Here is a 26,564-nt window from a genome sequence, read left to right on the forward strand (position 1 = left end):
ATGGGCAATAGTCCTCTTTGACGCTGGTCTCCAACGGTCAATGCCCAGTGCAATATGTGAATCGAAAGTCCAAAAAGAACCATGTATAGTATCAAACAGCAGAGATAGTACATGCGAACATCCCCATAATAATGGACATTGAGTAACGAGAACATCTGATATTGGGGACACCATAGATGTAGACAATGAACACCAACGGTGGTGGTAACATTAATTAAAGAACATCCTCGATGGGAGAAGCTTTTGTTGGAAATGTAACCCCTCGCTATCATGCAGTGCACTTTTATAAAACACAATTGTGCTCCTTTCAATGATACAGACTCACAATACTAGTGTGTCTTGGTAGGAAGCAAAGCTCTTTAGATGACAGTGGATGGCAGGAATCCATGCGTTAGTTACATCAATGATTATACAATAGGAAGAGAAGGCAACATAGCACAGATCCACAGTAAGATGTATTAAAACATATAAAGCTGGCCCCTGGCGCGCCGCTCACACATTTTCCATCCTTTGGCGCGTTGTGAATAATTGTATTTGGTTATGGACCCTGGGGACTCCATTCTTCAGGTCCATGTTGCTGCTGGTGTCCGCGTGTCGCTGGGGCTTGTGCAGCGATGCCGGTGTCCTCACCTCACCACTTTTCCTGGTTTTCACTAGCTCCGCCTTGCGTGATGACATCACGCATTCGCGTACTGACGCACGCTGCTTGCAGGCTGACTGTCCGGGTCCTCTGTGCTCCCTCACACTGTCCCGCAGTCGGTCGTCCGGCTGCAAGTTCTCCTAGTGATGCGGCCAGTCTCTAATAAGCAACACAAACGGAAAAATGATTCGCTGCCTCGGAGGCGTGATGTCATTATCATGTCATTATCATGTCATTATCATGTCATTGTCATGTCATTGTCATGTCATTGTCATGTCATTGTCATGTCATTGTCATGTCATTATCATGTCATTATCATGTCCCTGAGGAAGCGAATCATTTTATCGCGAAATGCGTAAGGTTAACATTTCCTACGTTTGCCCTTGTGTGTGTATATCGTTGTGTTGCTCATGGGAGACTGACCGGATCGCTAGGAGAACTTGCAACCATTACTTCTAGCTTGTCTGCTGTGACCCACTGACACCAACTGTGACCCACTGACATTCACTGTGACCCATTGACACCGACTGTGACCCATTGACACCGACTGTGACCCACTGATACCGACTGTGACCCACTGATACCGACTGTGACCCACTGACACCAACTGTGACCCACAGACACCAACTGTGACCCACTGACATTCACTGTGACCCATTGACTCCGACTGTGACCCACTGATACCGACTGTGACCCACTGACACCAACTGTGATCCACTGACACCGACTGTGACCCACTGACACCGACTGTGATCCACTGACACCGACTGTGACCCACTGACACCGACTGTGACCCACTGACACAGACTGTGACCCATTGATACCGACTGTGACCCATTAATACCGACTGTGACCCACTGATACTGACTGTGACCCACTGATACCGACTGTGACCCACTGATACCGACTGTGACCCACTGATACCGACTGTTACCCACTGATACCGACTGTGACCCACTGATACCGACTGTGACCCACTGATACCGACTGTGACCCACTGATACCGACTGTGACCCACTGATACTCATTAGCACTCACTGCAACTAATTGTCTCTTTTCTCCCCGATGGTCTCTCTCACGGAAGGCAGCCCTCTGCCTGTCTCTTCTCTCACCCTGACGATCTCTTCCCCCGCAGGCAGCGCTCTCGTCACGCCTCCTCTTCGCCTGCGGTTGCTGTGAAGCTGCCTTTGCCTCGAAGTCCCAGCTGGAGAAGCACCTGGTTTGGAATCACTCAGACAGGGGGAGCAGCAGAGAGAAGAGACCCCCCAATCCTGCGGCCCGGAGCGGGGGCCAGAAAAGGTGCTTCATGCATCCCCAATGTGCAAGGGGGAGCAGTGAATCGCAGGGGGGGGGGGCTGCAGAGGAGTATGTGTGGGGAGAGGGAGGAGAGGATGAGCACGGCAATATTAAGGGCAGGGAAAGATTGGGGTGCGGTGACTAAGCTGTGTGTGTTGGGGGGGAGCAGGCAGCACTGCAATAGTAGAGGGGGCATACAGTGTCATTGTGTGTATGTGTGGGAGGGTCTTTAAAGCGTCACCCCCTTTGTATCTCTCCCCAGAGCCGGACAGAGCATCTTCTCCCCACACAGACATTCCAAGCAGGCCAAGCTGAGGAAGCCCCCCGAGAATGGAGAGTGCTCCCCCCAGTTCGGGGACGCCCCCGGCAGCAGTGAGTGCTCCCCCCACAGCCGCAGCGTCAAACAGGGAGGGGCGCGCCTATCTGATGAGGATCCAGGACGCATGAGGCATAGTAAGGAGGGGCCAGTGCATATGGACCTCATCCCTATATGGACCTCATCCCTAAATGGACCTCATCCCTAAATGGACCTCATCCCTACTACCTCTTTGTTTCTCTCCCTTTTTCCCCCCTCTCTCTATTTGTTTCTCCCTCTCTCTCTTTCCTTCGCTCTCTCTCTCTCTCTTTCCTTCGCTCTCTCTCTCTCTTTCCCTCGCTCTCTCTCTCCTTCCCTCCTCTCTCTCTCCTTCCCACCTTCTCTCTCTCTCCTTCCCACCTTCTCTCTCTCCCACCTTCTGTCTCACCCACCTTCTCTCTCCTTCTCTCCTTATCTCTCTCCTTATCTCTCTCTCTCTCTCTCTCTCCCTCTCTCTCCCTCTCTCCTTCTCTCTCCTTCTCTCTCCCTCTCTCCCTCTCTCCCCTTCCTTCCCTCTCTCCCCATGTTTGTTGCTGTTTCAAGGGCGAGGAAGTACACCCCCCAAGGCACCATATTATATACAGTAGCCATTGACACTTGCCCATGCATTATGCCCGTCAGCTAATGGCACAGCTTGAAGGGGGGTACGAGAGGCACCGCCGCTCATGGCCGCCCATTACACGGCAGACGTTCTCCGGCTCCCTCTCTCTGCTTGGGATGATTTCCCGGTACTTTCTTTGTCTTTTCTCTCTTGAGTCAGGAAGGAAACAGAAAACGCCAAAGAAGTTCACAGGGGAGCAACCGTCCATCACAGGGACCTTCGGCCTGAAAGGTGAGGAGGAGGAAGAGGGCGGGCGTGAGGCGAGAGGGGGGTCCTTATACCTTTACTACACCCTATTCATTACACACCTCACAGGTCTCTTCTTCAGATGTACATACAGAGCTTCCCAAACCTCACAGGTCTCATCTTCACATGTACATAGCTTCCAAAACCTCACAGGTCTCTTCTTCACATGTACATACAGAGCTTCCCAAACCTCACAGGTCTCTTCTTCACATGTACATACAGAGCTTCCCAAACCTCACAGGTCTCTTCTTCACATGTACATAGCTACCAAAACCTCACAGGTCTCTTCTTCACATGTACATACAGAGCTTCCCAAACCTCACAGGTCTCTTCTTCACATGTACATACAGAGCTTCCCAAACCTCAAAGGTCTCTTCCTCACATGTACATACATAGCTTCCCAAACCTCACAGGTCTCGTCTTCACATGTACATACAGAGCTTCCCAAACCTCACAGGTCTCTTCTTCACATGTACATAGCTACCAAAACCTCACAGGTCTCGTCTTCACATGTACATACAGAGCTTCTCAAACCTCACAGGTCTCTTCTTCATATGTACATACAGAGCTTCCCAAACCTCACAGGTCTCTTCTTCACATGTACATACAGAGCTTCCCAAACCTCACAGGTCTCTTCTTCACATGTACATACAGAGCTTCCCAAACCTCACAGGTCTCTTCTTCACATGTACATACAGAGCTTCTCAAACCTCACAGGTCTCTTCTTCACATGTACATACAGAGCTTCCCAAACCTCACAGGTCTCTTCTTCACATGTACATAGCTACCAAAACCTCACAGGTCTCTTCTTCACATGTACATACAGAGCTTCCCAAACCTCACAGGTCTCTTCTTCACATGTACATACAGAGCTTCCCAAACCTCACAGGTCTCTTCTTCACATGTTCAGAGCATTCCAAACCTCACAGGTCTCTTCCTTACGTGTACAGAGCTTTCCAAACCTCACGGGTCTCTTGTTCATATGCACACAACGGTTGACATTTGACGCCAACACGACATATAACAAATCAGTCACCCTGCGTGACATCAATTGCGTCCACTTGTTAAAACACCACCTGCCGCCCCAGCTTCGATCCCAAACACACAGCTCTCTGCACACCTGGCCCCTTCTCACTACAGGTCTGGGGAAGGCGGAGGATAAATCGAGGGGGAGACGTGGAAGGATCGGAGGGGGTAGAATGCAGGAGATGAGGGGCTCGGGCGTCAGGCGAGAGAACACAGCGCCTCCTCCAGGTAAGAAAGTGTACTGCAGCTGCGCCTCTCGTGAAAGTGGCCAACTCCAGTTTTCTAGGGCCACCAACAGGTCAGGTTTAGGATATCCCTGCTTCAGCACAGGTGGCTCAGTCATAATGACTGAGGCACGGATTAAGGATATCCCTGCTTCAGCACAGGTGGCTCAATCAGTGGCTCAGTCTTCGACTGAGCCACTGATTGAGCCACCTGTGCTGAAGCAGGGATATCACTAATACCTGGGCTGTTGGTGGCCTTTGCGGACTTGTGACCCCGGGTAAGTCACCAAAAACATAGGTTGTAAGCTCCTCTGGGCAAGGACTGTGCCCTACGCGCTGCGTACCGCGCGATACTGTGACGCGCTGTGAGTCCCATTGGGAGAAAAGCGCGGTGTGAAATAAAGTTATTATTATTATCAGTGGTTGACAAATCACCAAAAAATCTACTCGCCACACAAAAAAAATCTACTCGCCACACAAAAAAAATCTACTCGCCACACAAAAAAAATCTACTCGCCACACAAAAAAAATCTACTTGCCACCTAGTACCAAACGTGTGCTGCTTGGGCCAATATTTACTCGCCCGGGGGTTAAATCCACTCGCCCGGGGCGAGCAAATGTATAGGTTTGTCGAACACTGATTATTATTATTATTAATGCCATGTTACGTCCCTTTACGGAGCGTGGATCGGAACGCGGGGTCTGTCCTCATTCTGTATGTATATCTTGGTTTGTGTGATCCCGCCCGTGTACACAGCGCTTCCCAAAGGATTAGTGGGAACACTCTCCATGGAAATGGATGGGATTGTCGGTAATGTATTGGGTAAGGAGGCTCGGGTGTTTGAGGGGCGGTCGGGCTGTCGATGTCTCGGGGGGGGGGGGGGTTGCAGATATTACCTGTGTCTGTCTCTGTACCAGGCAGTGTTGGGTAAGGGTTGGGGGGGCTCAGTTGATGTCTCGGGGGGGTGCAGATATTACCTGTGTCTCTGCCTCTGTACCAGGCAGTGTTGGGTTGGGGGGCTCGGCTGATGTCTCGGGGGGGGGTGCAGATATTACCTGTGTCTCTGCCTCTGTACCAGGCAGTGTTGGGTTAGGGTTGGGGGGCTCGGTGATGTCTCGGGGGTGCAGATATTACCTGTGTCTCTGCCTCTGTACCAGGCAGTGTTGGGTTAGGGTTGGGGGGCTCGGCTGATGTCTCGGGGGGGGGGTGCAGATATTACCTGTGTCTCTGCCTCTGTACCAGGCAGTGTTGGGTTGGGGGGCTCGGTTGATGTCTCGGGGGGTGCAGATATTACCTGTGTCTCTGCCTCTGTACCAGGCAGTGTTGGGTTAGGGTTGGGGGGCTCGGTTGATGTCTCGGGGGGGTGCAGATATTACCTGTGTCTCTGCCTCTGTACCAGGCAGTGTTGGGTTAGGGTTGGGGGGCTCGGTTGATGTCTCGGGGGGGTGCAGATATTACCTGTGTCTCTGCCTCTGTACCAGGCAGTGTTGGGTTGGGGGGCTCGGTTGATGTCTCGGGGGGTGCAGATATTACCTGTGTCTCTGCCTCTGTACCAGGCAGTGTTGGGTTAGGGTTGGGGGGCTCGGTTGATGTCTCGGGGGGGTGCAGATATTACCTGTGTCTCTGCCTCTGTACCAGGCAGTGTTGGGTTAGGGTTGGGGGGCTCGGTTGATGTCTCGGGGGGGGGGGGGGTGCAGATATTACCTGTGTCTCTGCCTCTGTACCAGGCAGTGTTGAGTTAGGGTTGGGGGGCTCGGTTGATGTCTCGGGGGGTGCAGATATTACCTGTGTCTCTGCCTCTGTACCAGGCAGTGTTGGGTTAGGGTTGGGGGGCTCGGTGATGTCTCGGGGGTGCAGATATTACCTGTGTCTCTGCCTCTGTACCAGGCAGTGTTGGGTTAGGGTTGGGGGGCTCGGTGATGTCTCGGGGGGTGCAGATATTACCTGTGTCTCTGCCTCTGTACCAGGCAGTGTTGGGTTGGGGGGCTCGGTTGATGTCTCGGGGGGTGCAGATATTACCTGTGTCTCTGCCTCTGTACCAGGAAGTGTTGGGTTGGGGGGCTCGGTGATATCTCGGGGGGGTGCAGATATTACCTGTGTCTGTCTCTGTACCAGGCAGTGTTGGGTAAGGGTTGGGGGGGCTCGGTTGATGTCTCGGGGGGTGCAGATATTACCTGTGTCTCTGCCTCTGTACCAGGCAGTGTTGGGTTGGGGGGCTCGGTGATATCTCGGGGGGGTGCAGATATTACCTGTGTCTGTCTCTGTACCAGGCAGTGTTGGGTAAGGGTTGGGGGGGCTCGGTTGATGTCTCGGGGGGTGCAGATATTACCTGTGTCTCTGCCTCTGTACCAGGCAGTGTTGGGTTGGGGGGCTCGGTTGATGTCTCGGGGGGTGCAGATATTACCTGTGTCTCTGCCTCTGTACCAGGAAGTGTTGGGTTGGGGGGCTCGGTGATGTCTCGGGGGGGTGCAGATATTACCTGTGTCTGTCTCTGTACCAGGCAGTGTTGGGTAAGGGTTGGGGGGGCTCGGTTGATGTCTCGGGGGGTGCAGATATTACCTGTGTCTCTGATCTGTACCAGGCAGTGTTGGGTTGGGGGGCTCGGTGATATCTCGGGGGGGTGCAGATATTACCTGTGTCTCTGCCTCTGTACCAGGCAGTGTTGGGTTGGGGGGCTCGGTTGATGTCTCGGGGGGGGGGGTGCAGATATTACCTGTGTCTCTGCCTCTGTACCAGGCAGTGTTGGGTTGGGGGGCTCGGTGATATCTCGGGGGGGGTGCAGATATTACCTGTGTCTCTGCCTCTGTACCAGGCAGTGTTGGGTTGGGGGGCTCGGTGATGTCTCGGGAGGGGGTGCAGATATTACCTGTGTCTCTGCCTCTGTACCAGGCAGTGTTGGGTTGGGGGGCTCGGTGATATCTCGGGGGGGTGCAGATATTACCTGTGTCTCTGCCTCTGTACCAGGCAGTGTTGGGTTGGGGGGCTCGGTGATGTCTCGGGGGGGGTGCAGATATTACCTGTGTCTCTGCCTCTGTACCAGGCAGTGTTGGGTTGGGGAGCTCGGTTGATGTCTCGGGGGGGGGGGTGCAGATATTACCTGTGTCTCTGCCTCTGTACCAGGCAGTGTTGGGTTGGGGGGCTCGGTTGATGTCTCGGGGGGTGCAGATATTACCTGTGTCTCTGCCTCTGTACCAGGCAGTGTTGGGTTGGGGGGCTCGGTGATGTCTTGGGGGGGTGCAGATATTACCTGTGTCTCTGCCTCTGTACCAGGCAGTGTTGGGTAAGGGTTGGGGGGCTCGGTGATGTCTCGGGGGGGGGTGCAGATATTACCTGTGTCTCTGCCTCTGTACCAGGCAGTGTTGGGTAAGGGTTGGGGGGCTCGGTGATGTCTCGGGGGGGGGGGGGTGCAGATATTACCTGTGTCTCTGCCTCTGTACCAGGCAGTGTTGGGTTAGGGTTGGGGGGCTCGGTTGATGTCTCGGGGGGGTGCAGATATTACCTGTGTCTCTGCCTCTGTACCAGGCAGTGTTGAAGACAAGTGGCAGCATCAGATCAGCGAGAGGGGGGAAGTCACATGTCCTAACTGTGCGTCTGTCACCCGCAAAACCATGGCAGGTCTGAGGAAGCACATGAGCGTGTGTGAGCAGGTGAGATGCTACCCGTCTGTGTGAAACACGCGTGTTTGTTTTCAGGTCTTTGTGGTTTTTTGTTGGTGTGTGTATCTGTGTGTTTTTGTACTTGAATCTGTGTGTGTCTGTGTCTGTGTGTGTCTGTGCACGAGTGTATGGGTTTCTGAGTACTTGTGTGTGTGTGTCTGTGCACAAGTCTGTTTACCTGTGTATGCGTGTCTGTGTACGTGTGTGTCTGCACGAGTCTGTATACCTGTGTGTCTGTATACCTGTGTACCAGTGTATGTGTGTCTGTGCATGAGTCTGTGTATGTGTGGGTGTCTGTGCATGAGTATGTGTTTGTGCATGGGTCTGTGTACCTGTGTGTTTGTGTCTGTGCACGAGTATGTGTACCTGTGTATGTGTGTGTAACCCCTCCTTACCCGGCTCTAAAGGAGATCGCATCAGCTGAGTAATGTACACTGGCAGTGCTCCGTCTCTGAGGCCTTTGCAGAGTGCTGGGTGGGTGCAGGCTTTGCGTGGGTGTAACTACATATATATATATACACTGGCAGTGCTCCGTCTCTGGGGCGTTTGCAGAGTGCTGGGTGGGTGCAGGCTTTGCGTGGGTGTAACTACATATATACACTGGCAGTGCTCCGTCTCTGGGGCCTTTGCAGGGTGCTGGGTGGGTGCAGGCTTTGCGTGGGTGTAACTACATATATATATATATACACTGGCAGTGCTCCGTCTCTGGGGCGTTTGCAGAGTGCTGGGTGGGTGCAGGCTTTGCGTGGGTGTAACTACATATATACACTGGCAGTTCTCCATCTCTGGGGCCTTTGCAGGGTGCTGGGTAGGTGCAGGCTGAGCGTGGATGATGGTACAGGAGGGACCCGGCATGCGGCGGGTTCCGTTCTAAGGGCCCGGAAAGCGGAACCGGCGATTCCCCCTTCTGCGCATGCGCCACCTCTGCTCGGCGCGTGCGCAACCTTCGTTCTGCGCATGTGCAAACCTCGACACCCCACCCATTCTGCGCATGCGTGACCTCGGACTTCCCCGTTCTGCGCACGCACAGACAGGGCGGCCCCCTTCTCGGTACCGGCAGATCGCCGAAAAGCGGGGCCTTGCTGTATATAGAAAAAGACGGGCGCCAGGAAGTTTTATAAAACACAAATGTACTTAATTGACAGCCGACTAAAAACGCTTCCCAGGTATTGACATAAGCTGTAACTTGACAGAAACTCGTGTCAAATAATAACTCTCCAGACTTCACCCCCTGATAGCTCCGGGTCCTATCCAGGGGTTGTGCGTTACGTGAGTGCCCATTGCAAAGGATAGAGTGGGGACCGCTTGCAGGGAGGTTAGGATGCAGTAAGAAGCCGCTGGACGGGCAGACTCAATGTGAGCGCAGGCTACAGTATCAGCAACCCTATGAGGAGAGTGGCTGTCAGGCTGTGGTAAGGGCAACACACTGAGACCAGGACCAGTGGCATCTCTCTCCCACCACTTAGGTTTCCTGTTCCTTTAACAGGCGCTGGATTAGATGGGGCACGTTACTAAGTAGAAACAACAAAAGCTGACAGGACACATCTTAATACATAATACTAAACACACAAACCTATTTACAGGACTCACAGTGAGGACCCCGGTCAGAACTCCGAAGAACCTGCTTCTAGAACATAAGGGGCGGCTAGATATCCTTATATTGTCATCATCATAGATCCCATGATGGGGAGGGGAGTAAGCTGAGTGAGCCCACAAAGTTAACCCCTTAACCCTTTACAGAAACTAGTAGAGTACTTGTACAGTATGTGTGAGTGTCTTTGTATGTTGTCAGTGTACTCGTGTGTGTGTGTGTGTCAGTGTACTCGTGTGTGTGTGTGTGTGCCTGTGTGCGTGTGTATGTGTGAGTGTCTTTGTATGTTGTCAGTGTACTTGTGTGTGTCTTTGTGTATGTGTATGTGTGTGTGTGTGTCTGTGCACCCCTGAACTAGCCTGCCTCTCACTCCCAGCTGCAGGAAGCGTTGAAATGCCAGCACTGCAGGAAACAGTTCAAATCCAAGGCCGGTCTGAATTATCACACGATGGCCGAACACGCGAACAAGGTGAGAGAGAAAACTCTAACCTGCTACATGTCAGGGCCACAGAGGCAGATATAAACCCCTCTGTGAGCAGGGGCAATAGTGGACACTATACCCCACAGTCAAAGTATCTGTCTCCCCCCCTCTCTCCCCACACCCCCACTCTCTCTCCCCTCCCTCTCCTCCTCTTCTCCCTCTCCTCTCCCTCTTCTCCCTCTTCTCCCTCTCTCTCCCCTTCTCCCTCTCCTCTCCCTCTCTCTCCTTCTCCCTCCCCTCCCCTCTTTCCTCTCTCAGTGTTTCAGTACTGACGAGGCCCCGTTAGATGAGCAGAAGGAGCGCGAGCGTCTGCGCAAAGTGCTGAAACAGATGGGGAAACTACGCTGTCCTAACAAGGTACCAGGGTCAGAACACACAGACACACGGACACATACATATACAGACACACCGACGATATATACACATATACATGCACATGTCATCACAGGTAACAGTGTATACACCCAGCCATTGCCTGACTCCCGTGTGATACATAGTTGCATGTGGAGGTTCTGGCAGTGAGGCAGTGCAGCAGTTGGGTTACACCAGTGTGTCTCTGACCTCCCCAGAGCTGCTCAGCCTCCTTCTCCAGCCTCATGGGATATCAGTACCACGGCCAGCGGTGCGGCAGGGATCCCTGCGAGAGAGACCGGCTGCACTTCCCCTGCCCGCACTGCAGCAAGCAGTACCAGTCCAAGGCTGGGAGGGACTACCATGTGCGCTCCGAGCATGGCACGGTGAGGACCGGCACCCCGCGTCACCCATACATGTGTCACCCCGCGTCACCCGTGCGAGTGTGTCACCCCGCACACCCCTGCAAGTGTGTCACCCCACGTCACCCATACATGTGTGTCACCTCGCGTCAACCGTGCGAGTGTGTCACCCCGCACACCCCTGCAAGTGTGTCACCCCACGTCACCCATACATATGTGTCACCCCGCGTCAACCGTGCGAGTGTGTCACCCCGCACACCCCTGCGAGTGTGTCACCCCACGTCACCCATACGTGTGTCACCCCGCGTCACCCGTGCAAGTATGTCACCCCACACACCCCTACATGTGTGTCACCCCGCACACCCCTGCGAGTGTGTCACCCCACGTCACCCATACATGTGTGTGTCACCCCGCACACCCCTACATGCGTTACCCCGCACACCCTTGTGTGTGTCACCTCGTACACCCCTGCGAGTGTCACCCTACACACCTCTACATGTTACCCCGCACACCCCTACATGTGTGTGTGACCCCTCACACCCCTATATGTGTGTCACCCCGCACACCCCTACGTGTGTGTGTCACCCCGCACACAACAACTCGTGTGACTCTGCACACAACTATCTGTGTGCTACTGCACACAACCCTGTGTATGACCCTGCACACAGCTACCCCTGTGTGACACTGCAACCCCTGCACCTACACTGCCCCTTTGTCACACCGCCCACCACTATTAATAACTGCCCCAAACTTTCCCCGCCCCATGTTTGTCACTACCCAAAACTACTCCTGTTCTTCCTATAACTACCCTGTGCTTTGTATAACTACCCAATGCTTTATATAACTACCCCTGTGCTTCCTGTAACTACCCCATGCTCTGTATAACTACCCCTGTGCTTCCTGTAAATACCCCCATGCTCTGTATAACTACCCCTGTGCTTCCTGTAAATACCCCCATGTGCTGTATAGCTACCCCTGTGCTTCCTGTAACTACCCCATGCTTTGTATAACTACCCATTATCTTCCTGCCACTTCTATTATGCTTTTGGTAACTACCGCCTATAACTGCCCTCTCATCTCTCTTCCTTTGCCCTCTCCCACTCCGCCCCTTCTTACCCTGGTAACTGTCCTGCCCTCCTGTGGGTCCCCTCACTCACCCCACAGGCCCCCATGGAGCCGGAGCTGTCGGCGCAGGGGGCGGAGGCACTGGAGGATTTTGAGCGCACCCCCAGCGGGCGCGTCAGACGCCGGTCAGCGCAAGTCGCGGTCTTTCACCTCCAGGAGATAGCGGAGGACGAGCTGGCGAAGGAGGGAAGCAGGAGGAGGATGAGAGAGGACCTGGTGCCCGACAGCAAGAGGGTGAGAGGGGCAGCTACTGAGAGATGCCCCCGGGAGGGGCAGGATGAGGGTGAGAGGGGCAGATTCTGAAATATACCCCAGGCAGGGGCAGGAGGAGGGTGAGGACAGAAATTGAAATATACCCCAGGGTGGGACAGGAGGAGGGTGAGAGGGGCAGATACTGAAATATACCCCAGGGAGGGGCAGGAGGAAGGTGAGAGGGGTAGATACTGACACAGTGATTTTGAAGGTACAGAAGGGGGGTGAGAGGGACATATACTGAGAGATACCCTGGGCTTGGTTTGGGGGAGAAGGCCTGTATACCAGGATTTCCTCTCACAAAGATAATCTCATTTAAACCCCTTCACTGCTGGAAGTGTCTGCAGCATATTGTGTAGCAGTTACTGTGAATGATCGATAGAGATCTCTATCTATATACACACACACACACACAAGATTATAGATATGATAGAAATACAAAAATATATATATATATATATATATATATATATATATATATATATATATATATATATCTATAGATGCACATATCAAGTGCAACTTGTTTATTAATGACCTTGAGGTTGGCATCAAGAGCAAAGTCTCCATCTTTGCTGATGACACTAAATTGTGTAAGGTAGTAGAATCAGAGCAGGATGTAATTTCTCTCCAGAAGGACTTGGAGAGACTGGAAACCTGGGCAGGTAAATGGCAGATGAGGTTTAATACAGATACATGTATGGTTATGCATTTGGGAAGAAAGAATAAACAGGCGATTTACAAATTAAATGGGGATAGATTAGGAGAATCCTTGATGGAGAAGGATTTAGGAGTGCTTGCAGACAGCAGGATTAGCAATAGTGCTCAATGTCAGGCAGTAGCTGCAAAGGCAACAAGATCTTATCTTGCATTAAACGGGGAATGGATGGAAGGGAAGTAAACATAATTATGCCCCTTTATAAAGCATTAGTAAGACCACACCTTGAATATGGAGAACAATTTTAGGCACCAATCCTAAGAACAGACATTATGGAACTAGAGACAGTGCAGAGAAGAGCCACCAAATTAATAAAGGGGATGGATAATCTGATTTATGAGGAGAGGCTAGCTAAATTAGATTTGTTTACATTAAAAAGGCGTCTTAGAGGGGATATGATAACTATATACAGATATATTTAGGGACAATACAAGGAGCTTTCAAAATAATTATTCATCCCAACCGCAGTACAAAGGACACGGGGTCATCCCTTAAGGTTGGAGGAAAGGAGATTTCAGCCGTAACAAAGGAAAGATTTTAATTATTTGAGTTATTATAATTTCTCATGTCAGCCATTGGGTCTTGTACCTGGTAGGCTGTGCATCTGGCACGTGACAACATACTGGTGACATCATAATGCACATAGCCTGGTGGCAGATAGCTATAAAATAAGAATGCTGGAGAAGGGGAGAGAGGCGGAAAGAATTGGGGATATAATAAGGTGTTAAAGGACAGTGATGGGAGAGGAGGTTGGGGGAGAGAAATGGAGTAGGGATAGAGAGGAGGAGGAGGGGATGTGGTTGGTTTCTTAGAATTCCCGCACAGCGCCGTGTATGTGACCTTGTTATATTGCTGTGCAGTTGCGTGCCCCTCTGGCAGTGAAGGGGTTATGTGATAGGTATGTTTGTGGGGGGGATACAGGTTGGATTACATGTGGGCGGTCTGATGCTTGTGTCATGTGACAGCTGAATTACCTGCGGCCGGGACTGCCGACCTTCAACCCACAGCTACTGGACAGCTGGAAAAACCGTGTCAAGGAGGATGGGTTCATTAGCTGCCCCAATAATGTAAGTGTGACAGAGACACAGTGACAGACATAGTAACAGAGACAAAGTTAGGCACAGTGACAGAGACAGTGAGACACACGCACGGTGACAGAGACAGTGAGACACGCACGGTGACAGAGACAGTGAGACACACACACAGTGACCGAGAGACACGCATGGTACAGAGACAGTGAGACACACGCACGGTGACAGATACAGTACAGTGAGAGAAAGTGACAAGTACAGTGAAACAGTGACATACACACCGTGACAGAGACACGCATGGTGACAGAGACAGTGAGACACACGCACGGTGACAGAGAGACACACACGGTGACAGATACATACAGTGAGAGAAAGTGACAAGTACAGTGAAACAGTGACATACACACCGTGACAGAGACACGCATGGTGACAGAGACAGTGAGACACACGCACAGTGACAGAGACAGTGAGACACACGCACGGTGACAGAGACAGTGAGACACACGCACAGTGACAGAGACAGTGAGACACACTCATGGTGACAGAGACAGTGAGACACACGCACAGTGACAGAGACAGTGAGACACGCACAGTGACAGAGACAGTGAGACACACGCACGGTGACAGAGACAGTGAGACACACACACGGTGACAGATACAGTACAGTGAGAGAAAGTGACAAGTACAGTGAAACAGTGACATACACACCGTGACAGAGACACGCATGGTGACAGAGACAGTGAGACACACGCACGGTGACAGATACAGTACAGTGAGAGAAAGTGACAAGTACAGTAAAACAGTGACACACACACACACCGTGACAGAGACACGCATGGTGACAGAGACAGTGAGACACACGCACAGTATTGTATTTCTTTGTTTAGATAGCGCCAAAAGTGTACTCAGCGCTTCACAAAGAATACAGTACAGGGAATTTTAAAAATACAATAAGTGCAGCAAAATCAGACAATGGGAAAGGAAATCCCTGCCCCGAAGAGCTTACAATCTAAGAGGTTTGAGGGGAAACTTACAGCGACAGCAGGTGAGGGAATAAGTGCTGTAGATGGGTGTGCTTGGCCACAATGGGTGGTATAAGTAACTGTGGGACAATAGCCATGAGGGCCGGATATAGGGATGCTTCATTTGTGGGGCGAGTTTTAAGGTTAGTCAGTGTTAAATGAAAAGGTTAACACCATTTACAGGGGAAGAGATGGCAGGGAGGTGTGGGTGAGTTCAGGTGTGTATGTCTGGCTTCAGGCTTAGGGGAGATCCCCAGCAGCAGGAAGGAGTAGATAGACGGTGTGAATAGGGGATTTGTGTGGCTGTTTTTTTTATTGAGGGTTGTTGGGAGAGATGTGTATAAATAATGGTGCAGTGGGGAGTGGGGAAGTTGGAGAGAACAGGGACATTCACCAAGGAGTGAGGAAATAGTAAACAGAAAAAGCAGTAGGGAGGGCATAGTGAGATACAGGAGGAGAGACTTGCCAGGTACTGGGGGATAGGAAGAGTACAAATAATCCTCAAATCTTCACCTCCAATTTCAACTCCAAGATTAACTCCACACATTTAAATGTTACACTTTGATGTTACACACAGCCAACAGTGACAAAGAGACACGCACGGTGACAGAGACAGTGAGACACACGCACAGTGACAGAGATACAGTACAGTGAGAGAAAGTGACAAGTACAGTGAAACAGTGACACACACCGTGACAGAGACAGTGAGACACACTCATGGTGACAAAGACACACATGGTGACAAAGACACACATGGTGACAGAGACAGTGAGACACACACGGTGACAGACAGTGAGACACACACACACAGTGACAGAGAGACACACGCACGGTGACAGAGACACACATGGTGACAGAGAAAGTGAGACACACACGGTGACAGACAGTGAGACACACACACACAGTGACAGAGAGACACACGCACGGTGACAGAGACACACATGGTGACAGAGAAAGTGAGACACACACGGTGACAGTGAGACACACACACGGTGACAGGGAGACACACGCACGATGACAGAGATAGTGAGACACACGCACCAGTGACAGAGACACAGTGACAGTCTGGATATAGTGACAGAGACACACACAGTGACACAGACAGTTGCATGTGCAATGACACAGTGACACAGTGTGACGGCCACTGCTTTCTCCTGGCAGTACTGTGAAGCGATTTACTCCAGTGTCTCCGGACTGAAGGCTCATCTAGCAAACTGCAACAAGGTACCGAGTCTGCTCCGTGTCTTAGTGACCCCTCTGTGTGTCTTAGTGACCCCTCTGTGTGTCTTAGTGACCCCTCTGTGTGACTTAGTGACCCCTCTGTGTGACTTAGTGACCCCTCTGTGTGTCTTAGTGACCCCTCTGTGTGTCTTAGTGACCCCTCTGTGTGACTTAGTGACCCCTCTGTGTGACTTAGTGACCCCTCTGTGTGACTTAGTGACCCCTCTGTGTGACTTAGTGACCCCTCTGTGTGACTTAGTGACCCCTCTGTGTGACTTAGTGACCCCTCTGTGTGACTTAGTGACCCCTCTGTGTGACTTAGTGACCCCTCTGTGTGTCTTAGTGACCCCTCTGTGTGTCTTAGTGACCCCTCTGTGTGACTTAGTGACCCCTCTGTGTGACTTAGTGACCCCTCTGTGTGACTTAGTGACCCCTCTGTGTGACTTAGTGACCCCTCTGTGTGTCTTAGTGACCCCTCTGTGTGTCTTAGTGACCCCTCTGTGTGTCTTAGTGACCCCTCTGTGTGTCTTAGTGACCCCTCTGTGTGTCTTAGTGACCCCTCTGTGTGTCTTAGTGACCCCTCTGTGTGTCTTAGTGACCCCTCTGTGTGTCTTAGTGACCCCTCTGTGTGTCTTAGTGACCCCTCTGTGTGTCTTAGGGACCCCTCTGTGTGTCTTAGGGACCCCTCTGTGTGTCTTAGGGACCCCTCTGTGTGTCTTAGTGACCCCTCTGTGTGACATAGTGACCCCTCTGTGTGACATAGTGACCCCTCTGTGTGACATAGTGACCCCTCTGTGTGACATAGTGACCCCTCTGTGTGACATAGTGAGCCCTCTGTGTGACATAGTGACCCCTCTGTGTGACATAGTGACCCCTCTGTGTGACATAGTGACCCCTCTGCCCAGCGCTGTGTGTTGGGTGTCCGCTTACCCAACGTCTCCATCTGTCCCTCGCAGGGGAATCACTCCGTGGGGAAGTATCGCTGCCTCCTGTGTCAGAAGGAATTCAGCTCCGAGAGCGGAGTGAAATATCACATCTTAAAGACGCACTCCCAGGTGAGGAGGGGGAGGGACAGAGAGGCGGAGAGGGGACTAAGGGGAAGAGGAAGCAGGTGGTGGGGCAGAGAGAGGTTGACGGGAGCAGGAGGGGGTCAATTGGACAGTTTGCTCACAGGGGGGGTTCCTTTCTGTCTCCCCCAGAACTGGTTCCGAGTGCCTGCCATCCCTCCCCCCCCAAAACGGAAACTAGCCTCCGAATCCCCCAGTAAGGAGAGTGAAACGGTGGCCACGGGCAAGAAACGAGGAAGAAAGCCCAATGAGAGACCACCCGCGACTCCTCCAGCCCCCACAGCTCACCCCGGCCACGGGAAAGAGACCCCCCTCATACTAAAGACTTACTCCAGGAAACCAACCAGCCCCGAGCCCAAGGGGAGACCCAAGAAATCAGCACCTCCAAGGAGAGCAAAATAACCCAACTGGGGCGGTGATGGTGCCAGAACACAGCGGCAGTACCAGACTTCCCTTCAGGAATCTGCTCTCGTCACACACACACACCAACTTACAGCTGCTTCAAGTCAAGTTCCAGAACCCCTCTCTAAGCATCAGCACGCTGCATCATTAAGCAGTACCAAGTATATCCAACTGCACACCTGCAATCAATTGAACACCCAAACCCGCCACCCACCTAACACCCCGACGGCGAGACTTCTGTTGCAGAATGAATGTCAGATTAAGGGTACCTGGTTGTGTGTTCACAGGGTGAAAAGTATCCAGAGCTTGGAGACGAAGCACCGTTTAGGATGGGAGTTCTGGCCTCTTTCCCCTTTCTACCAGTTTGGGCACCAATACAAGGGCGGGTGTGGGAGGAGGACAGGTGTAGGTGGTTTCAGTAATGCAAGCAGGGAAAGGGGGTGCGAGGGTGGTATTTATAGGCAGCGATGTGGGGAGGGGGGGGGGGGGGGGGGAGAGAATCTATTCACACCCACACAATGTATTTATATTTCTTCCACTTTGGATGTCTGGGATTATATAGAGATACTCAGTATTGTTGTACGTTTGAGCTTGTTTTCAGGGGTGGGTCACAATTAATGAAATGCAGCTTCAATACCAGGATTGTACAGACACAATCACAGGATACCATCACACAACTGGCCATGAACACCTGAGAATATACATTAAAACAGTAAATCACACATACACACGTGAAGACAATCCTGAAAACGGGGATCACACATGTTCCCAATAAGCACAGACATGTTAACACCTTCCTGGCACATACTTAGAAACTCCCACACACATGTCATATTAACGCAGTATGACAACCACAGACATACACATACATGAGTCCCCAGTATGCACGTGTGCAGCCGCACAGAGTCTTATCTCTTACATGGCTGGAGTCTCTAGGGCATTGTCTGAAGCTCTATGCTGACCCTTGTCATCCTTATAACCTTCCCCATGTCCTCGTCACCCAACTCCTGTCACCGTCATGAAGTGGGCTGCTCGTGCCAGCGGCGAACTGTCAGCTGGAGTTCTCACATGACATTTGGGTGGCCAAGATACTTTAGCCTCCAGGGGGCCGCCAGTAGCTCATTAGATTGTAAGCTCTTGCGAGCAGGAGTGTACCTGCATTGTTTTAAATAGTCTGGGGAAAAAAAATACACAAGGAAATGGAGAGCGGGGACTGACCCCGACAAGTAGCAGCGCCCATCATAAGGGTGAAGGTAACTCCCCCCCCCCGACGCGCTCTGCGGTATTCGGTGAGCGCATGTGGCAGGACGCCCCTCCTTGTACGTCTGAAAAAAACACACTGCAGATGTGCAGGGTTTGATCCCTTTTCTTCGTTTACAGTCAAAGACTCTGATCAGATCCGTGTCACGTCGTCTGCTCCCGACACGTTCAAATCGTACATGTAGACCCTTTAAATGGTCGGTTGTTTGCTCTGCCAGCGGTGGAAGGGTTAATTTGTCCTGTATGGTGGACTTCCCGGGTGTAGGGTTGTGGTGAGCCTCTGTATCCAGACAAACACACAAAGCTGTAATCAATAAATGGTTAATAATTTTTGTCTATATCACCATTGTTATATATGCATGTAGCCGTGGAGAGGGTGAGAGGGGGGGGAGAGGGTGAGAGGGGGGGGGGGAGGGAGACAAGCGCCTTAATGCTGATATATGTAAAACACAGATATATACTGTAATATAATATCTGTATAACGCACAACACGTAATATATCTTTATAACACACAACACATAATATAACTATAACACGGCTCATAATATATACAGGCATACCCCGCATTAACGTACGCAATGGGACCGGAGCATGTATGCAAAGCGAAAATGTACTTAAAGTGAAGCACTACCTTTTCCCACTTATCGATGCATGTACTGTACTGCAATCGTTACATACGTGCATAACTGATGTAAATAACATGTGTAACAGGCTCTATAGTCTCCCCGCTTGCGCACAGCTTCGGTAGAGGTAGGGAGCCGGTATTGCTGTTCAGGACGTGCTGACAGGCACATGCGTGAGCTGCCGTTTGCCTATTGAGCGAGATGTACTTACTCGCGAGTGTACTTAAAGTGAGTGTCCTTAAACCGGGGTATGCCTGTATCTGTATAACACACAGCACATATAATATGATCTCTCTAACATACAACACAGATTATAGCTGTATAATAACACAACACACAGTATTATATCAGTGTAACACTTATTCCCCCCCCCCCCCCAGACTCATCGGTGGTGTCTAGGGTGCGTGAGGGCAGATTACATGCGTCGTGGTGGTGCGTACCTGTGAGGAACAGGAGGGCCTGAGCTTCCCACGATGGTATTGGGGAGACAGGACCAGGCTTCTGGGCCGGGGCGTCACTACCCCATAGCCCACCTCCGAGGTTATCCTCGGGGTGGGGATTGGATTCTCCCCATCACCCCAGGCAGGGGGGTGAGGGTCCAACGGGTCTATACTGCTATCAGCTCTACTCAAAGTGGCTGAGTCTCTCCGCTTCTCTCTCTGCTCCGGCACGACTGCGCAGGTGAGACCGCACTGTCTCCTCCAACTCCTCGGACAGACAGCTTGACCCGCACCAACCGAGAGCCACAATGAACTTCCATAACTGTCACTAAGGCCCCGGTCACGGCGCTGTAACGCGCGCCCGCGCTTTTGGCTGCGCGTTCCGGCGATTCCCCGGTCTGCAGCTCACTGCAGGAGCATAGACCTGGGGGGGCATGGCGGAGGAGTGATGGGGGCGCGGCCATGACGTCACCCGGCAGGTTCGCCCTCATTGGCTGAACCGCCGGGGGGCGTGCCTAGCCGCTCGACGCGAGTTCCTGCTCTCAATACTATTGAGAGCAGGAGTAGCTCTCGCGCGAGCGCTGCGGCCCCCCCCTCGCAGCGGGCCCGGCGCCATTGCGGGGAGGGCTCTCGTGAGCGCAGCGTCCGCCACAGCGGACGCTGTAGCAGGCAGCGGGGGCAAGGCCTTACAGGAGTTGGCTGCTAAATATAGAGTCAGCCCCACCCCTCGTGATGTCAGCAGAACCTCCCCTCTAACTCACGCCCGCAGCAGAGTCCAGGCCTGCGTGTACCACTCAGGACAGGGCTTGGAAGGGGGAAAACCCATGATTATTACTGGTGCCTGATCTTAACAGGACTTACCACAGTAGAAGGGTATAGCCTGTGCTGTTTACAGGGGGCTACACTAGTATAACACAACACAGATTATAGTTGTATAATAACACAACACATAATATTATATCTGTATAACACAGCAGATAGATTAATTCTGTAATATATAAACACACAGCACATATAATATCTGTATAACGCACAACACAATATATCTTTATAATAACACAATGTATATATATGTATAATAACACACATCTCATAATATTACATCTATAATAACACACATCTCATATAATATTATATCTATAATAACACCAAATATATATATATACAAATATATACATGCAAATGAGCATACAGGAATATTTCCATTTGCTATATGCTTTGCTGTGGAGGGAGGGAGGGGGAGAGGGATAGGGAGAGAGAGAAGAATTTCATATAATATATCTATAGTAACACACATCTCATATAATATTATATGTATAAATAACACACTTCACAGTTTGCTGTTCTACCCATGGCAGAGCAGGACTACAGTTCCCAGCATGCTTTCGGGCAGCGATGTCCTAAATGCGCAGTGGCTGATGGGAGTTGTAGTTCGGCGCTGGCCTGCTCGCCGCTTCCAGGTGACAGTGATGTGTGTTCCGCACTTCAGCTCCCGGAATGCCCCGGGCGGGCCCAGTGTGACAGTCCTGGGAATGGCGGAGGCTGAGCGGGCCCATCCAGGGCGGGAGGCCGGGGGCAGTGCTGGGTGAGTGGGGGTCCAGAGAGGCCCGGCTCAGAGGGAAACGGTCAGTTACCATGGAAACTAGAGGAAGCTGCAGCACTGACTGCTCTGCACACCCAGCACTGACTGCTCTGCATGCTTTGCACACCCCGCACTGACTGCTCTGCACACCCAGCTTAGACTGACTGCTCTGCATGCGCTGACTGCTCTGCGCACCCAGGGCTGACTGCTCTGCACACCCAGCACACCCAGTGCTGATGGCTCTGCACACCCAGTGCTGATGGCTCTGCACACCCAGTGCTGATGGCTCTGCACACCCAGTGCTGATGGCTCTGCACACCCAGTGCTGATGGCTCTGCACACACTGCATAACCAGCTCTGATGGCTCTGCACACCCAGTGCTGATGGCTCTGCACACCCAGTGCTGATGGCTCTGCATACCCAGTGCTGATGGCTCTGCATACCCAGTGCTGATGGCTCTGCACACCCAGTGCTGATAGCTCTGCACACCCAGTGCTGATAGCTCTGCACACCCAGTGCTGATGGCTCTGCACACACTGCATACCCAGCTCTGATGGCTCTGCACACCCAGTGCTGATGGCTCTGCACACCCAGTGCTGATGGCTCTGCACACCCAGTGCTGATGGCTCTGCACACACTACATACCCAGTGCTGATGGCTCTGCACACCCAGTGCTGATGGCTCTGCACACCCAGTGCTGATGGCTCTGCACACCCAGTGCTGATGGCTCTGCACACCCAGTGCTGATGGCTCTGCACACACTGCATACCCAGTGCTGATGGCTCTGCACACCCAGTGCTGATGGCTCTGCACACCCAGTGCTGATGGCTCTGCACACACTGCATACCCAGCTCTGATGGCTCGCATGCTTATACACCAAGCGCTAACTGACACCTGCACAAGTACTGGAAATACTCATGAATACCTGCACTTACTGCCAGCAGGGAGCGCTGTGCACCCCAAACTCTGTACTTCACTGCACACACTAACTGGCACTGCATACTGCGCTCTGACTCCCCTGGGTGCAGTGTCAGGTGTGTGCTGTGGTGTGTGTGTACAACGCTGTGTGCGGTGACACAAACCCCACATTATCCCTGGATGTGATCACCCGGCGTAATGTAGCATTGGAAATAAGATTCCAGTTCCTGCTTTCCCAAGGGTCATACAGTAGCACGCATAAATTATATTTATTTACATTAGAAAAGAGGTGTCTGTGAGGGGATATGATAACTACACACAAATATATTCTGGGACAGGACAAGGAACTTTCAAAAGAATTACTCATCCCACGGGCAGTACAAAGGACTCGGGGCCATCACTTAAGGTTGGAGGAAAGGAGATTTCACCAGCAACATAGGAAAGGGTTCTTTACAGTAAGGGCAGTTACAATGTGGGATTCATTACCATGGAGACTGTGATGGCAGATACAATAGATTTGTTCAAAAAAAGGTTGGACATCTCTTTAGAAAGGAAAGGTATACAGGGATATACCTAATAAGTAAACACGGGAAGGACGTTGATCTGATTGCCAATATTTGGAGTCATGAGGGAATTTAAATTTTCTCTTTATGATATATCATTAGATGACGTCCTGGTTTCCGACGGACGCCTTATCTGACGTCGGACCCGCTTATCCAACGGTCGCCGCCGCCGATTAACACGGGACCTGCAATCCGACAGGTCCGTTAACCGACGGCGGTTTGCGGGACGCATTCAGACCGGATAAGCGAGGCCCGCCTGTATGTCCGCGGGTTCCAGGTGCCCGGCTTCATGCTGGACTGGGTCCTGAATGCGCTCACCGCATTGTCTCTCCCTGTAATGATTCTCAGGACCTGGGTAAACATGCCACTGAGCACACTGACAGACCTGCACGTGTGTATATCTTTGTCTAGCACAATCCACGTACATTGCACCTCACAGCAGCAATAGGCTCGACACAATCACACGAGAGCAATCAGAATAGGGGCCTGAAATAAAAGTAACCGTCAGGAAAAGGAGTCCCTGCCCCGAAGAGCTGACAGTCTAAGGCCCAGATCCACACACGGGTGCTCAGCTTTAGCACGCCTTTTCTCCTTATGAATGTGCGTAAGCGTGTTCACTGCGTGTAACACCCTGCTCCAGTTGTTCCTGCCTGAGCTGGGTATTCCCTAAAGATTACAGGGCTAGGAAACTCTCAGCTGCAAATTATGTCCGAAATATGGAGCGGCTGTGCTTGTGTACTTGAGGGTTTGTGTGTACTGTGATCAAACGTGTGTGTGTGCTGTGATCAAACGTGTGTGTGCTGTGATCAAACGTGTGTGTGTACTGTGATCAAACGTGTGTGTGTGCTGTGATCAAATGTGTGTGTGCTGTGATCAAACGTGTGTGTGTGCTGTGATCAAACGTGTGTGTGCTGTGATCAAACGTGTGTGTGTGCTGTGATCAAACGTGTGTGTGTGCTGTGATCAAACGTGTGTGTGCTGTGATCAAACGTGTGTGTGTGCTGTGATTGGCGGCGTGAGTGTTTTTCACATCACACTCGGGCCGTGTTTCCATTTTTATAGTGTGCGCGCTATTAATATCGGTTATGGAACATCATTCCCCCCCCCCCCACCCCCTTCCCTCCCGGAGACGGACAAACAGGACCGTGTGAGGATGAGTCTGCCTGTATGTCCGGGCCCTGGGGTGACAGGGTACTGGAACCTGGAGGGGGGACACACCAGGTGAGTCCCCAGCAAGGCTGCCACCTACCTGAGCCGTGCCCAGACTCCTGTCCAGCAGGCGATGAGCTGTGTCACTGGGAGACCGTGCCCTGTCCTGCCTTAGATGTACCAGAATGCATTTTTGCTCTGGTCTTAGAGGTGGCAGGCTCTGTATTTCTGTGCAGCAAAGCCCTAGAGACTGTGGCTTGTTTCTCCCGAGCTGTCCAGTCCTCGAGGTAGGCTCTATATCCCTGAACTATCCGGTCTTAGAGGTGCTTGTTGACCAGATGCTGTACTGCAGGTGTCCCAGCTCCTGTCCCTATCTCTCCCTCTCTGCAGGACATGGCACATATAAATTGACAGGTGCCCTAGGGCTGTTTGTCCCCATAGCTGCCACCGCCCCACACGTGTGGGCCATCAGCCCTTGAAAGGTCTTTTGGGGTGTCATGTGACCACCCCCTTGCACAGCTATGGTGATCTGCTATGAATTCAGTTACTCAATGAATTGTCTATAAGGCTCTCCATTCCTTATTGCCACATTTGGGGGGAGGGCAACAAATGATGGTGCTGTGATGGTGCAGGACATCACACTCGGGGCAAGCCGCTGGTCTCCAGAAAAACACAACTAGTATAGTCAATAAGATCGAATTCCAGCTTTTCTTCCCTGTAACAAACACCTGGGAATCTGTGTGTGCGATGCTCCCTCGGCAGATTCTTCTGCAGGGAGTGGGAGACCTCTTTCTGCTGTGTGTGTTTGGAGAGGTTATTAGACAGACAGAGCTCACTGCTAACGTGTCATTCTTGTTGTTTTGTAATATTTTCATCTGTCACAGTGTTTTAGACATTTTGCACATTTCCCTCTGTATTATATTGCTTTTACATCGAAGGGGTTTAGAGAAATACAGATTTTTCCCCCTCTTTTTCTCTCTCTCTCCTGCTTCAGTCTCTCTCTCTGTCGCCTTTTGTCTCTCTCCCCCCTTTTGTCTCTGTCTCTCTCTCTCCTTTTGTCTGTCTGTGTCTGTGTTTCTCTCTCTCCTGTCTGTCTGTCTCTCTCTCCTTCTGTCTGTCTGTCTGTCTCTCTCTCCTTCTGTCTGTCTGTCTGTCTCTCTCTCCTTCTGTCTGTCTCTCTCCTGTCTGGCTGTCTCTTTCTCTCTGCCTGTGTCTCGTCTGTCTCTCTCTCTCTCTCTCTCTCTCTCTCCTTCTGTCTGTCTCTCTCTCCTTCTCTCTCTCTCCTTTTGTCTCTCTCTCCCCCTGTCTGTCTCATTCTCTCTCTCTCCCCCAACACTAGCGGGACAGACACCTGCCACAATCTCCTGCCTACTGTCAGCTCCAGCCGCTCACCCCGCAGACGGACCACCAGCCAGTGTAAATCTGAGCCCCCCCTGCTCCGGACCAGCAAAAGAACCATCTACACGGCTGGACGCCCTCCCTGGTACAACGAGCATGGAGCGCAGTCCAAGGAGGCCTTTGTGATTGGTGAGAGGAGGCTTGGCACACACTGCAGGGGTTGGGTTACCAGAGGCTAGAGCAGCGCTGCACACCCAGGACACTTACAGATACATTATAGTGTAGCGGTGAGCATCTCCTTCTACATAGGAAACCGCACTCAACAATATTTATTAATCGGATCTATGCGGTCAGACTGTTTCCGAGTGGATAACCCATTAGGTGCCTTTATGGCTTAACACCACTTAGTAAATATAGACCTAAATGCTCCATTCTGCTCTCCACAGGCACCTTCTTAGGCTGAGTCCATGGTGACTGCAGCCGTGCTGAGGCTTAGGGAAAGCGAGTGCTTTCCCTGGCCTTAGTTCGCGCTCCGTCGGGGGGGGCGGGGCAGTGACGTCACGGAGCTGGTTCGCACTCATTGGGCGAACCGCTCACGTGACCGGCCCTGCGCTCCCGTGAGCGCCAAAAATAAATAGGATTGTCGGCTACGCTTCCGCACGCCTGCAGAAGTGTGCGCGAGCCCCTGCTGAAGCCGCTCTCATTGCGGCTGCAGGGGCTCACTGCCGAGCGTCAGCGCGGGTCAGCGCCTAAGCGCTGACCATGCCCGCGGCCTTAGTGTTCCGACAGGTGCCTCACACGCAGCTCTCTGATTGGCTCAGACCGTTCCTATGGATATATCCAGACCCTCCCCTATCAGCAGCTATTTACAACCTAAGGCCCATCTTTTCAGATGTTTACAAGCTACCTGAAAACTCCCCTTTTCAAGCAGCAAAACAGAGTAGCAGCTCAAAGTAGTCCAGAATATACACAAGGAGCACAGGACGTTCTCACCAGCCCCCCACAGCAGGAGTGAGAAAGAG

General features: G+C 51.9%; 2 protein-coding genes across 10 annotated transcripts in view; both read left to right on the plus strand.

Moving 5' to 3' along the window:
• The window catches only part of ZNF512B (zinc finger protein 512B), a 29,711-nt gene extending 11,567 nt beyond the window's left edge, over nt 1–18,144 (plus strand). For 2 of the 4 annotated variants that reach the window (XM_075571660.1, XM_075571659.1), the window contains 13 exons: nt 1,776–1,939; nt 2,199–2,389; nt 3,052–3,123; nt 4,279–4,392; nt 7,912–8,036; nt 10,013–10,105; nt 10,376–10,474; nt 10,687–10,854; nt 11,995–12,189; nt 13,891–13,992; nt 16,140–16,202; nt 17,156–17,254; nt 17,399–18,144. In XM_075571660.1, the coding sequence (XP_075427775.1) occupies nt 1,776–1,939; nt 2,199–2,389; nt 3,052–3,123; nt 4,279–4,392; nt 7,912–8,036; nt 10,013–10,105; nt 10,376–10,474; nt 10,687–10,854; nt 11,995–12,189; nt 13,891–13,992; nt 16,140–16,202; nt 17,156–17,254; nt 17,399–17,668 (1,755 nt within the window). In that variant the 3' untranslated portion in view covers nt 17,669–18,144. Of the gene's footprint in view, nt 1–1,775; nt 1,940–2,198; nt 2,390–3,045; nt 3,124–4,278; nt 4,393–7,911; nt 8,037–10,012; nt 10,106–10,375; nt 10,475–10,686; nt 10,855–11,994; nt 12,190–13,890; nt 13,993–16,139; nt 16,203–17,155; nt 17,255–17,398 lie in introns of all 4 variants that reach the window. The other 2 variants (XM_075571661.1, XM_075571662.1) reach the window with 2 other exon arrangements.
• Nucleotides 18,145–21,437: 3,293 nt separating this feature from the next.
• The window catches only part of UCKL1 (uridine-cytidine kinase 1 like 1), a 42,200-nt gene continuing 37,073 nt past the window's right edge, over nt 21,438–26,564 (plus strand). For 4 of the 6 annotated variants that reach the window (XM_075571664.1, XM_075571666.1, XM_075571663.1 and 1 more), the window contains exons 1-2: nt 21,438–21,577; nt 25,544–25,731. In XM_075571664.1, the coding sequence (XP_075427779.1) occupies nt 21,462–21,577; nt 25,544–25,731 (304 nt within the window). In that variant the 5' untranslated portion in view covers nt 21,438–21,461. Of the gene's footprint in view, nt 21,578–22,457; nt 22,948–24,172; nt 24,277–25,543; nt 25,732–26,564 lie in introns of those variants that run through there. The other 2 variants (XM_075571668.1, XM_075571665.1) reach the window with 2 other exon arrangements.

This window comes from Ascaphus truei, chromosome 15 (assembly GCF_040206685.1).
Source record: "Ascaphus truei isolate aAscTru1 chromosome 15, aAscTru1.hap1, whole genome shotgun sequence".
Lineage (NCBI taxonomy): Eukaryota > Metazoa > Chordata > Amphibia > Anura > Ascaphidae > Ascaphus > Ascaphus truei.